The following is a 12318-nucleotide window of genomic DNA, read 5'->3' on the forward strand; positions in this document are numbered from 1 at the left end:
AGTGAGGGCGGCGAAGGCGTGGGCAGCGAACCCATCCATATCCACAAACTAAGTACGTTTGCTCCGACTTCCTCTCTCTCTCCCTCTCTCTCTCTCTCCCCCTCTCTATCTCTCCCTCTCTCTCTCTCTCTCTCTCTCTCTCTCTCTCTCTCTCCCTATCTCTCTCTCTCTCTCTCTCCCTCTCTCTCTCCCTCCCTCCCTCCCTGTTTCTACTTCCCGTTTCTCTTCCTGTGTCCGTTGATAAAAGCCTCAGCGGTGATTAAATCAGTTAAGTAGCACGTTTACGTACGTTAGTCTCGTTGGTTCCTAGCTTCTGTTACAGCCGTGTTGTAACACTAACAGACTTATTTCCAGAGACGAGAGAAAAACTTGACCTTTTCACAAATGCATGTGCAGTATCATCCATCTCTGCCACGAGGGGATTATTCCTTGTTGACTGGCTGCTCAGCTCTGCGGCATATGAGTAGTAACAGAACAACCCCCCCCCCCACCCCCCTGCCACCCACACCCACACCCCCCCATCTGCTGTGCAGAATTGAAGCGTGGTTGAGTTTGTGCTGTAAAGAGATCTGCTCTCTGCTGCAGACCTTATCTCCTCTGTCCTCTAATGGCCCCGCCTGTTAGAAGACATTAATAATGGAGATATGGAGACCGGGGGGGAACCACAGTTGGCCTTTGATTTACGACGACTTGTCAGGAGATCTGATGCGTAAGAGACATAAGAGACATAAGAGACGTAAGAGACCCAATGCAGATGTGTTCCTCGTTTTTGAAACGAGGGACATTTTTTTGTTCTTGACGAGCTGCTCTGCTGGTCTCTGTTCTCAGGTATGGTTGATTGACTGACTGGTTCTGTTCTAACAGGTATGGCTGATTGACTAACTGGTTTATTGACTAACTGGTTGATTGACTGGTTCTGTTCTAACAGGTATGGCTGATTGACTGACTGGTTGTGTTCTAACAGGTATGATTGACTGACTGGTTGTGTTCTAACAGGTATGGGTGCGCGGGGCTCGGGGGCGGCCGGTCTCAGCCTGCGCTCTCTCTCCGCGCTCCTCTTCAGCGCCCTGCTCAGCTCGTCCTGGTGAAGCCGTCCAATCACAGCGCTCCCAGCCCAGCGGCCCCTCCCACAGCCTCCAATCAGCCTGCTCCTGTGTTCACTCTCCTCCGCGGGACCGACCGACAACGTCCCCAAACCGACTAACCTAACTAGTTACCTAACTAGTACAGGTGGACGCTGGACTGGACGCAGAAACCATGGTTACGGGAGCAGCGGTTATTAACGACAAGTCAGATAGAAGCCTGAGTGTGTGTGCATGATGATGATATTCTACAGTATTTCCTCTTATGTCATAAGTGCCGTCATGCTCTGAAAACATTCAAAGTGTTTTTTTGCTAACAAACAATTATGCTTCCGTGTGGAAGTCCTGATGTCTACATGATGTGTGTTCCATGCCCATCCTTGAAGAATACTAATGCCTTAAGTCCATTCTGCATACCAAAGTAGTAGTTGACAAAAAAAAAACATTCGCCGGTTATGTTTTTTATTTCATCAATTGTTGACTTACGTTATTTCATCTCTTCGCAATGATGGAGAAAGAAAGGGTTTTACCAAATGGAAATCACTGGTCCCATGCAGTACATCTTTAATGCTCTTTAAGGTCAGCTGTTCGTTAGACAGATGGGTTTTGGGTTATACAACCATGTAACACTGTACCCAAACTAATTCCAAACGTGCGTGTATGTATATTAGAAAAAAAAACTAAAACATGAACATGATTTCACCATCGCAGTAGAAACCTCCCCTTGTCCCCTTGCATGCTTTGTGTTTGAGCTAGCAGCTAGCAGCTAGCAGCTACCCTCATCAGGCCAGGGCTCTAGCTGATCCCTGGGTCTCCAGACCCTCATCTCTGCTAAGTGCAGCAGTGATATCAGCCTTCCTGCTGGGCTGTCTGCTCTCCAGGCCTCCCTCTCCTCTCCTCTCCTCTCCTCTCCTCTCCTCTCCTCTCCTCTCCTCTCCTCCCTCTCCTCTCCTCTCCCTCTCCTCTCCTCCCTCTCCCTCTCCTCCCTCTCCTCCCTCTCCTCCTTCTCCTTCTCCTCTCCTCTCCTCTCCTCTCCTCTCCTCTCCTCTCCTCTCCTCTCCTCTCCTCTCCTCCCTCTCCTCTCCTCCCTCTCCTCTCCTCTCCTCTCCTCCCTCTCCCTCTCCTCCCTATCCACTCCTCCCTCTCCTCTCCTCCCTCTCCTCTCCTCTCCTCTCCTCCCTCTCCTCTCCTCTCCTCTCCTCCTCTCTCCTCTCCTCTCCTCTCCTCCCCTCTCCTCTCCTCTCCTCTCCTCTCCTCTCCTCTCCTCTCCTCCCTCTCCTCTCCTCTCCTCCCTCTCCTCCCTCTCCTCTCCTCTCCAACCTGATGGGACTTGCCATGTTGTTCTGTATCTCATGCCTCTCTAAATAATGAATGCACATCACACTCGGCATTCTGCGTGCAGCCAAATGCTAAGCTTCTTCCTGAGAATAGAAGCACGTGGAGTTACTCTGTCGAGCTAAATCCCTCATGGAATATGGCTACATTTAGAATAGATGACCTTTATTCCAGATATGCGTGTCGTTTATGACCTGGATATTATCCAGAGTATCGTTGACCAGTTGGCTAAGTGTCTGGGAAAGCATACTCGTTGTGTAAAGGACAGACAGTATCCTAGTGCCTTCACTGGAACATGCACACATCTCAACTGGTTGTATAGGGTCGTTGTTTTGTTATTATTATTATTTCTTAGTCAAATTAGCAAAGCAAAAAGAGCTAACCGACAAAATGTTGAACTCCGTTAATGGAAGAAGGTCGTTGATTCAACGTAGATATACATTATGTATAGTATATATATATAGAACTATATACATATAGTACATACAGTATCTACACGCACAGCCACACCTGATACACAAAAGGTTGAAAGCTTTACAGAAAGCAGAGATGGGAGTGGAGTGAATTATGAAAGGTATAGTCTTTATACATTCATGGTCTTCAGAGAGGCCCTGGCATCATAAATGTATGGTTCAATCTGCAGCATCATTTAGCAGCTATTAGAGCATTTAAATAAATTATGCCGGGGCTGTAAAGAGCTCTGACAGGAAGCCAGGTGAAAGGTTGGTTGTCGTAACAACCCTGTCGTCCCTGCCCGCCTCCGACGCACATCCTGCGCTGCTGCCTAGCTGATACTCTGTCTAAAGTACCGACTCGAACCCTCTTACCCTGGCTCCCTGCCAGATGGTGATATTGTCTAATCGTGACGTTAGAATTATAAGGTTCTATCTCCCTTTTTGAGTTTTTTACATAATCTGATCCATTAGGTGTTTATTAATGCCTGTGTGGTGTTATTTTTTAAAATGTTGACATTTTTTAGTTAGTAATTAATAAAATACAAAGATTCCATCTCACAAAACATAATGGAATGTAAAAACTTTGACGCTCAATATCTCTGAACTTCCCTTAAACGGAGATAGAACCTTATCGCTCTAAACGGAGATAGAACCTTATCATTCTAAACGGAGATAGAACCTTATCATTCTAAACGGAGATAGAACCTTATCATTCTAAACGGAGATAGAACCTTCTCATTCTAAACTCACGAGATGTCTCCTCCATCATCCAGTCATCACACTACAGCCGCTGGGTTCAAGCCCAGACTTGATGATGGTCAGGGGGGTGTTAGGAGGTGTTAGTTAGGTGCTAGGAGGTGGTAGTTATGTGTAGCTTAGGTACTTAGCTACTTAGCTTAAGTAGCTTAACTTAGCTGAACCAGGAGTTTAGCTAAGGCTGGGGGGGGGGTCAGGTCGGATCACGAATCCGGGTCGGATTAGGCTGTCATCATCCTCTGCTTCTAGCCCTCACTCCTCCTCCTGTCCTCCTGTCCCCCTGTCCTCCTGTCCTCCTGTCCTGCTGTCCTCCTGTCTGTCCTCCTGTCCCCCTGTCCTGCTGTCCTCCTGTCCTCCACCTGTCCTCCTGTCTGTCCTCCTGTCCCTCTGTCCTCCTGTCCTCCTGTCCTCCTGTCCCCCTGTCCTCCTGTTCTCCTTTCCTCCCCCTGTCCTCCTCCTGTCCTCCTCTCCTCCTCCTGTCCTCATGTCCTCCTGTCCTCCTGTCCCCCTGTCCTTCTGTCCTCCTCCTGTCCTCCTGTCCTCCTCTCCTCCTCCTGTCCTCCTGTCCTCCTGTTGTCGAACGGAAAAAGCACAAGGCAGCGTCTGACGGTCGTCCAAGGTCACTGTGTGTCGTCGTCCCCCTCCCCCCCCCCCCCCCCACCCCCCCCCCCCCCCGCTCAGCCACCAGAACAGGTGTGTCCTCCCCCCCCCCTCAGAGGCCAGACAGCAGCAGACACAATCAGCCTCCTATCAGCGCCTCCGCCAGCGGTCGGCCTCATAAAGGTCTGTGCTCATTGATTAGACGTCTGCAGAGTCAGTCAATGGGATATCGATCCCCCCGCCCACCCCCCACCCCATTATTGCAGCTGTCACAGTTGAGCTGTGTGATTGACTGGTGCCTCCCCCCTAGCCCCGCCCCCCCCCCCCCCCACCTCATCCCCTGTTTGCCTGTTGCGCATGTTTAGTTGGGTTACAGTTAGAGATGTTACCATGTCCTCCTCCCCCCCCTCCTCCTCTCCTCCCCTCCTCCCCCCTCCCTCCCCAAAACCTCTCTCTCCTCTCCTAGTCCTGTAAGGGGATAACATCCAAAATCAGATTATTATGGGATATGTTGTAGTGTAGCTATACTGTTTGTTGGTTTGTTGGTTTGTTATTTTTTCCGAGCCTGTATTTGCTTACAAAGATGTGTGTTTTTTCCACGTTACCTTGACAACAAGGTAGGTTGTCGTTTTGAGAAATGATATTTCTGAGTGCAGAGTCCTAGCTGTGGTTAGTGACCCCGCCCTCGCTACCACGGGTCACAGAGCAACGTACAGTCAAGGTGTCTGAGCTGGTCAACGTTTTATAACTCCCTTAAAGACTTATTAAGTCCGTCTGGAAGAAAGGACAGTATTTGTTTAAATGTTAAAAAGGTTAAAAAGATGTTTAAGAAGAAAGGAACATTGTCATGTTCTTTCGTTGTAATGTTTTTGGTGATTTTCAGCTCTGTTTGAGACTGAACCCCCCCCCCCCTTTCTCCAGAATAAGATACATATTGATATACTGTAGGTGTATTAGCCTTCTGAAATTCTGTTTGTTTGGTTTTGTTTGGTTTTCGAGAGAGGGAGATTTAACATTAAGGTGTAGGACCCACCCACGTTCTTCTAGTACTACAACTATAACAAAATACAAATGAAACACAGTGTCAACTCATTTCACTGATAAAACACACATTGTTATGTTGTAGACTATCCAAATAAGGTACCTTGTTCATCTAAACGACCAGCTAATATCTACTTAGCAGCCACACAGTGCAAGTACAGTATAGTATATGGACACCTTGGCTAGGCTACCCTGTCATTTACACAGTAGTTCAAAGGTTAATCGTTCATTGTCAGCCCTGCCTGACTGTAAAATTATGAGGAATTATGCCCTAATTTATTTGGCCTTGTAATGTATTAACACTAGAACAGCCGTGCCTTTTTACCTACTAAAAGAGCCACCGCGGGGCTCTTTACAATGCTAAGCTGCTATTTACACACAACGACCACTAGTTGGCACGTCTTGTAAATTAGCCTGCCTCCTACACAGAAAAACGCCAAAACAGCTTTATACTAGCTTATCCTGATGTGATTTTGAAAATGTAAGGATACTGGGTGGTAGAACGCACATATCTAGGAAAAGTCATGAAAGGAGGGTCCTGAAATTTGATCGAGTGCAAAGATATACATGTTTCTTTACTCACATGGCTGTTCTAGTGTTAACTATCACAAAATGATGACCGAAAAATAAAATGATCGTAGCCATCATGCCAACTGATTTTGAACTGATACAATTCAACATAATTAGAAACTAAAAATACATTTGGGTGACCTATAGATGCACTTAGGCTATTATGTTTAATTCTGAATCATGCGCTGGTCCTCTGTACTGTAAATAGCTTGCATATATATTTTCTAAAGCTGGCCAACGAAGACAAGCTGTTGCTTTTATACAGAACGTTTTTGGCCCTTGATTTTAATACTGGTGTATTAATCAACCATCTCTGTGAGATACCGAGCTGTAGAACAGAGTTTTCATATTGAAAAGTGACTGTTTTTGTCTTGTATACTAAACTTGTGCATGTGAACCATTGTTTTGTGTATTTGTGTTGAATTTTCTAAAATTGTAACTTAATAAAATGTTTACTGCAACAAGTTGTTTTCTCGTGGTCGTCTTGCTTCTTAATTCTTAATCAACATATTAAAGGCATCGTTTCCCCAATGTTCATATAAGCAATGTCCACATATGTGACACGTTCTAATGCTTCCTCATGTCGGGATCTGATGTAATGATTGGACCTTTCTTTCAAAAAATGTAAACACATTTCCGCGTTGTTGAAAATCAACGACACATCGCTAGTCAACTAACACAGGTTGTTTTGTGAGCCTGCTAACAATGTAAAGTAGTGTTCTAGTTAACTAGGTAGCAGTGGGGATTACTCACCCAATCCATTGCGTTGTTGCAGTATTTTGGCTCGACTAGCGAGTTTGTGTTGTGATTCTCAACAACGTTGAAACGTAGTTCCGTGTTTCAAAAGAAAAGTCAGAACATTTTGATTGGTCGCCGACATGCGGACCAAACGATCAGACTGTGTCACATATGACAGTCAATGTCAATGTCCATGTCCAGTCAATGTCCATGTCCAGTCAATGTTCACATATGACAGTCAATAAGGAAAGTGGTGGTCTAGTAGATAGTGAGTAGGACTGGAGATCAGAAGGTTGTGAGTTCAAATCCCGTCTGAAACACCACCACTAGTGAGCCCCTGAGTAAGACACTCAGCCCTCAGTTACTCCGGGGGGAATGTCCCTGTAATCTCTAATTGTAAATCGCTTCGGATGTGGAAAGCGTCTGCTAAAATGGCCGATTCGACACGGTCATGAAGCACTGCTCTCTCTCGGTACGCCAGCCCGTCCTCAGTAGCCAAGTCACACGCTGGGGAGATTTATTCTTTGCACCCGATGACGATCTGTGATCTTCCTCACAGCCACACTGACACCACTGTTGTCACAGCCGCTTTAAATCAATCTGACAACTTAGCATAATTTAAATTAACGAGGGTGATAGAATTACCGATACATAAGCGCTATTATATGCAGTGTTACTTTACATGCATGGGTAATACATGCTGAAGCTAAACTGGGTGGAAGGCACTTCTTCTTCTCTTATGTAATCTAATGCCGGGATTGTAGAGTTCAGTAAGTCTTGTCTCCGGGGACTCAGACATCGATGCTCAGCAAGGCGTTTTACTCAGGGAGATTCCAGCAGGATTACTTGTCTTCACCACAGCGTTTTGTAGAACAAAGTAGCGCTTCTGTTTCTGCATGTAAGAACTGTCTCCATCGCAGAGCAACCGCAGAGCTCAAGAGCTTTCACTGCCTCTCATATTAACTAGTCTACCACACACACACACACACACACACACACACACACACACACACACACACACACACACACACAGGGTCATATTAACTAGTCTACCACACACACACACACACACACACACACACACACACACAGGGTCATATTAACTAGTCTACCACACACACACACACACACACACACACACACACACACACACACACACACACACAGGGTCATATTAACTAGTCTACCACACACACACACACACACACACACAGTCATATTAACTAGTCTACCACACACACACACACACACAGTCATATTAACTAGTCTACCACACACACACACACACACACAGTCATATTAACTAGTCTACCACACACACGCACACACACACACACACACACAGTCATATTAACTAGTCTACCACACACACACACACACACACACACACACACACACACACACACACACACACACAGTCATATTAACTAGTCTACCACACACACGCACACACACACACCTGACATCATTCTGCTTGTGACCCTTGAACACAGTGACTCATACCTTGTCTGAAGCTCCACCCTCTAACCTGCTGAGCAGGAAACAGTGGAGAGCAGAAGTGAACCACACAGAAGGCTAACATTCAGCTCTCTGGTGCTGCCGTTCACTAGCATGACCCACAACATTACATATGTAGGACTCTCTGAAGGACTTTACACTCATTTACCATCAACATTCAAAACAACCACAAAGGAAGAAGCAACACCGTCAAGATCTGGATTTTACTTCCTACTGACTTCAACGCGGTGAGTTTTCAGAAGTGAACTTTCACCTCAGAAGCCATTACAGGGGAGACGGAGGTGGTGAGAGAATGGCGTCTAAACCCTCTCTCTCTGAGGAGAATCTCTCCTGTCCTGTGTGCTGTGACATCTTCAAGGATCCTGTCGTCCTCCATTGTAGCCACAGCTTCTGTAAAACCTGTCTGCAGGAATTCTGGAAACAAAAAGACACTCAGGAATGTCCAATGTGCAGGAGGAAATCATCCAAGGATTGTCCTCCTTGTAACCTGGCGTTAAAGAACCTGTGTGAGGACTTCTTACAGGAGAGAAGTCAGAGAGCTGCAGCAGGGTCTGAGGTGCTCTGCAGTCTGCACAGTGAGAAACTCAAGCTCTTCTGTCTGGAGGATAAACAGCCCATCTGTGTGATTTGTCAGACTTCAAAACAGCATAAAAAACATGACTGTTGCCCGGTAGATGAAGCAGTACTGGATCATAAGAGTGAACTCCAGACTGCACTGGACCCCTTAAAGGAGAAGCTGAAGACCTTTCTAGAGGTTAAACTGACTTGTGATAAAACAGCTAAACATATTGAGAGCCAGGCCCAGCACACAGAGAGGCAGATGAAGGAGGAATTTGAGAAGCTTCACCAGTTTCTACGAGATGAAGAGAGAGTCAGGATCGCTGCACTGAGGGAGGAAGAGGAGCAGAAGAGTCAGGTGATGAAGAGGAAGATTGAGGGGCTGAGCGGAGAGATATCATCCCTTTCAGACACAATCAGAGCCATGGAGGAGGAGCTAAAAGCTGATGACATCACATTCCTGCTGAACTTCAAGGCCTCCATGGACAGAGCCCAGAGCACACTGCCGGATCCAGAGAAGGTTTCAGGAGCACTGATAGACGTGGCAAAGCACCTGGGCAACCTGCAGTTCAGAGTCTGGGAGAAGATGCAGGGAATAGTGGAATACACTCCTGTGGTTCTGGACCCCAACACTGCAGGCCCACGTCTCATCCTGTCTGAGGATCTGACCAGTGTGACATACAGAGAAGAGGCACAGCAGCTTCCTGACAACCCAGAGAGGATTAACCCCTATGCTGTGGTCCTGGGCTCTGAGGGCTTTGACTCAGGGACACACAGCTGGGACGTTGAGGTGGGGGGGAGTACAGCCTATATGCTGGGTGTGATGACAGAGTCTGTATGCAGGAAGGACTCAGGCTCTTTGTCTGGATCCTGGTGCCTTTGGTTTAATGATGGGGAGTTTCATACAGGTGTTCCAGGTGGTCTACTCACTCCCCTCACAGTGAGCCAGAAGCCCCAGAGGGTCAGAGTGCAGCTGGACTGGGACAGAGGAAAGCTGTCATTCTCTGACCCTGACACTAACACACACCTACGCACACTCACACGCACCTTCACTGAGAAAGTCTTTCCTTTCATCTACAATTATTGTAACCTTCATCCTCTGAGGGTGTTACCAGAGAAAGTGTCTGTATCCATGGTTACGCCCTCTGTCTGAATCAATGATTAACTAACTTACAGTACTTAGACCTTAGTGTTCCTCTGAGACAATCAAACAGCAATAACACTTTAACACTCTAACACTAATCAGTCAGCAATGTGTCCAGAATAATAAAAGATGAATAAACCCTTTGATTATGATGTTCAACTGTCTGACCTTTATCACAACACAAACTAGATGATCGAGGCTAGTTCCCATATGTTGTTGCTTAGAGGATGTTACCAGTGGAAACATAAAACATCTAAAAACATACGTTGTTACTTGTTCTTATTTTCACTTGTTTGCCTATTTTAACCTGCTATAACTGTTGCTCTTGTATTACGTTCTTATATATGTAAAGCACTTTGTGACCCCTGGTCTGGGATAGGGGCTATAGAAATACATTTTAGTATTGATAATAGCAAATGAATGACAGGGAGGCTCGGCGAGGCAGGCCAGCGTGTGTGACTACCTTCTCTCTCTCTCCAACCACTTATATTTATATTGCTATTTTCACATTTTAAAGAAGAGCTTTTTATTCAGGCCTAAAACATTTTATTTTTTAGCAAAACAAGCTGTGTCGCTATCTACCCTTTTCCTGCTGAGATGTCTAAGAAAGTCCTGAAACCTGCAATTAACGTGACGACATATCTCCTCACGCCTTCTCCTCCCCGGGGCAGCGCCCCTAAGCAGAGTGAGGAAATGGGTCTGGCAAGGCCACGCAACAGCCCCCTGGAGCGACAGCACTGGCACCCAAATATACCTCAGGCAACCTCGGCAACACACACCAACAGACACCAACACACACCAACACACACCAACAGACGCCAACACACACCAACACACACCAACACACACACACAGGGTCATATTAACTAGTCTACCACACACACACACACAGGATCACATTAACTGGTGACCTCAGGATCATATTAACTAGTGACCATTAACTAGTGATCACACCCACACAGGGTCATATTAACTAGTCTACCACCCCCCCACACAGGGTCATTCATCTCTATTCAACTTTATTGGCCATGTGCAGCACTAGGAACATTACTTGGTATTCTCCATGCTGAACAAGCTACAGTACATACAACAACAAGACCACAACACAACAATACTCAACACACACAGTACCAATACCAGTGAAGAAATATACTGTTACAACTTAGTGCAAGAACATGTAAAGTGCATCAGGTGCAAAGATCAGGAGTTAGTGAGGAGGAGGGCTGAGTGGCTTTGGGGAAGAAACTGTTCAAGTGTTGTGATATTTTTGACCTGGTGGCCCTGTAGCGCTGTCCAGAAGGGAGTCGTTCAAACGAGCTGTGAGCTGGATGTGAGGGGTCAGACACCATCTTAGCTAGCACCACAGCCCACACAGGGTCAGCGCCTTCCTTCATCGTTAGTGTAATTACACACCAGAGCGTGCAGATGACCTGATGTTGATGCTCCAATTATTTTTGCCACAATAACTGATGTGTCATCTGTGAGGCGAAGAAGTTCAGAGGAAGAGTAGGAAGGAGAATTACTCAGCTGGGAAATAAGTGTGCGAGCCACCTGCCATGTCTATAACTAACAACGTGGTCAAGAAGTGAATTACATTTACATTTTACATTTACATTTTTGGCATTTAGCAGACGCCTTATTCCAAAGCGACTTTACAATCGATACATCTGACTAAGAAAGTGAATCATCAATCCACCAGTCGTAGCAGGAAGAGTCATCAAGTTCAGGCCAGGGGCCATGGAAGAATAGATAGATGATAGAAGATGTTTTTTTGTTTAAGCAGACAGTGGAGAAACAGTACGAGAGGGGAGGGGGGAGGGGGGGAGAGAAACAGTATAGGGGGGAAGCAGGTGTCCCTGGAGACAGTGCAGGGGGGGTAGTAGATGTCTCAGGAGACGCAGTGCTGGGGGGTAGTAGATGTCTCAGGAGACACAGTGCTGGGGGTAGTAGATGTCTCAGGAGACGCAGTGCTGGGGGGTAGTAGATGTCTCAGGAGACACAGTGCTGGGGGGTAGTAGGTGTATCAGGAGACGCAGTGCTGGGGGGTAGTAGATGTCTCAGGAGACACAGTGCTGGGGGGTAGTAGATGTCTCAGGAGACACAGTGTTGGGGGGTAGTAGATGTCTCAGGAGACACAGTGCAGGGGGGTAGTAGATGTCTCAGGAGACACAGTGCTGGGGGGTAGTAGATGTCTCAGGAGACACAGTGCTGGGGGGTAGTAGATGTCTCAGGAGACGCAGTGCTGGGGGGTAGTAGATGTCTCAGGAGACACAGTGCTGGGGGGTAGTAGATGTCTCAGGAGACACAGTGCTGGGGGGGTAGTAGATGTCTCAGGAGGGACAGTTAAGGTGTAACGTGAAGAGATGGAGGTCTTCAGTCTCCGACGGAAGATGGGTAGTGACTCTGCAGTAGGTGAATTACAGTAGGTGAATTATGGCAAACTTTACAGACTACAAGGCTTTACCCATAATTACCCACAATGCTCTATTTTAAGATCCATTTAGAGAGGATTTGATCCAGA

General features: G+C 46.6%; 2 protein-coding genes across 2 annotated transcripts in view; both read left to right on the top strand.

The window, feature by feature from the left end:
• Positions 1–1088, top strand: part of LOC308173435 (contactin-3-like) — a gene marked incomplete at both ends in the record, with an annotated part of 50860 nt that extends 49772 nt beyond the window's left edge. The window contains 2 exons of the mRNA XM_080548468.1: positions 1–52; positions 997–1088. The exon at positions 1–52 is cut by the window's left edge and continues 114 nt beyond it. Of these exons, the coding sequence (XP_080404594.1) occupies positions 1–52; positions 997–1088 (144 nt within the window). The remainder of the gene's footprint in view (positions 53–996) is intronic.
• Positions 1089–8387: 7299 nt separating this feature from the next.
• Positions 8388–9806, top strand: LOC308173412 (E3 ubiquitin-protein ligase TRIM35-like; the record flags this gene model as incomplete). Its single annotated transcript, XM_080548439.1, has 1 exon — positions 8388–9806. One exon carries the CDS (start codon positions 8388–8390, stop codon positions 9804–9806), a length of 1419 nt encoding a protein of 472 aa, XP_080404565.1.
• Positions 9807–12318: the final 2512 nt, after the last annotated feature.

Source organism: Nansenia antarctica (assembly GCF_963989245.1).
Source record: "Nansenia antarctica genome assembly, chromosome: 18".
Lineage (NCBI taxonomy): Eukaryota > Metazoa > Chordata > Actinopteri > Argentiniformes > Microstomatidae > Nansenia > Nansenia antarctica.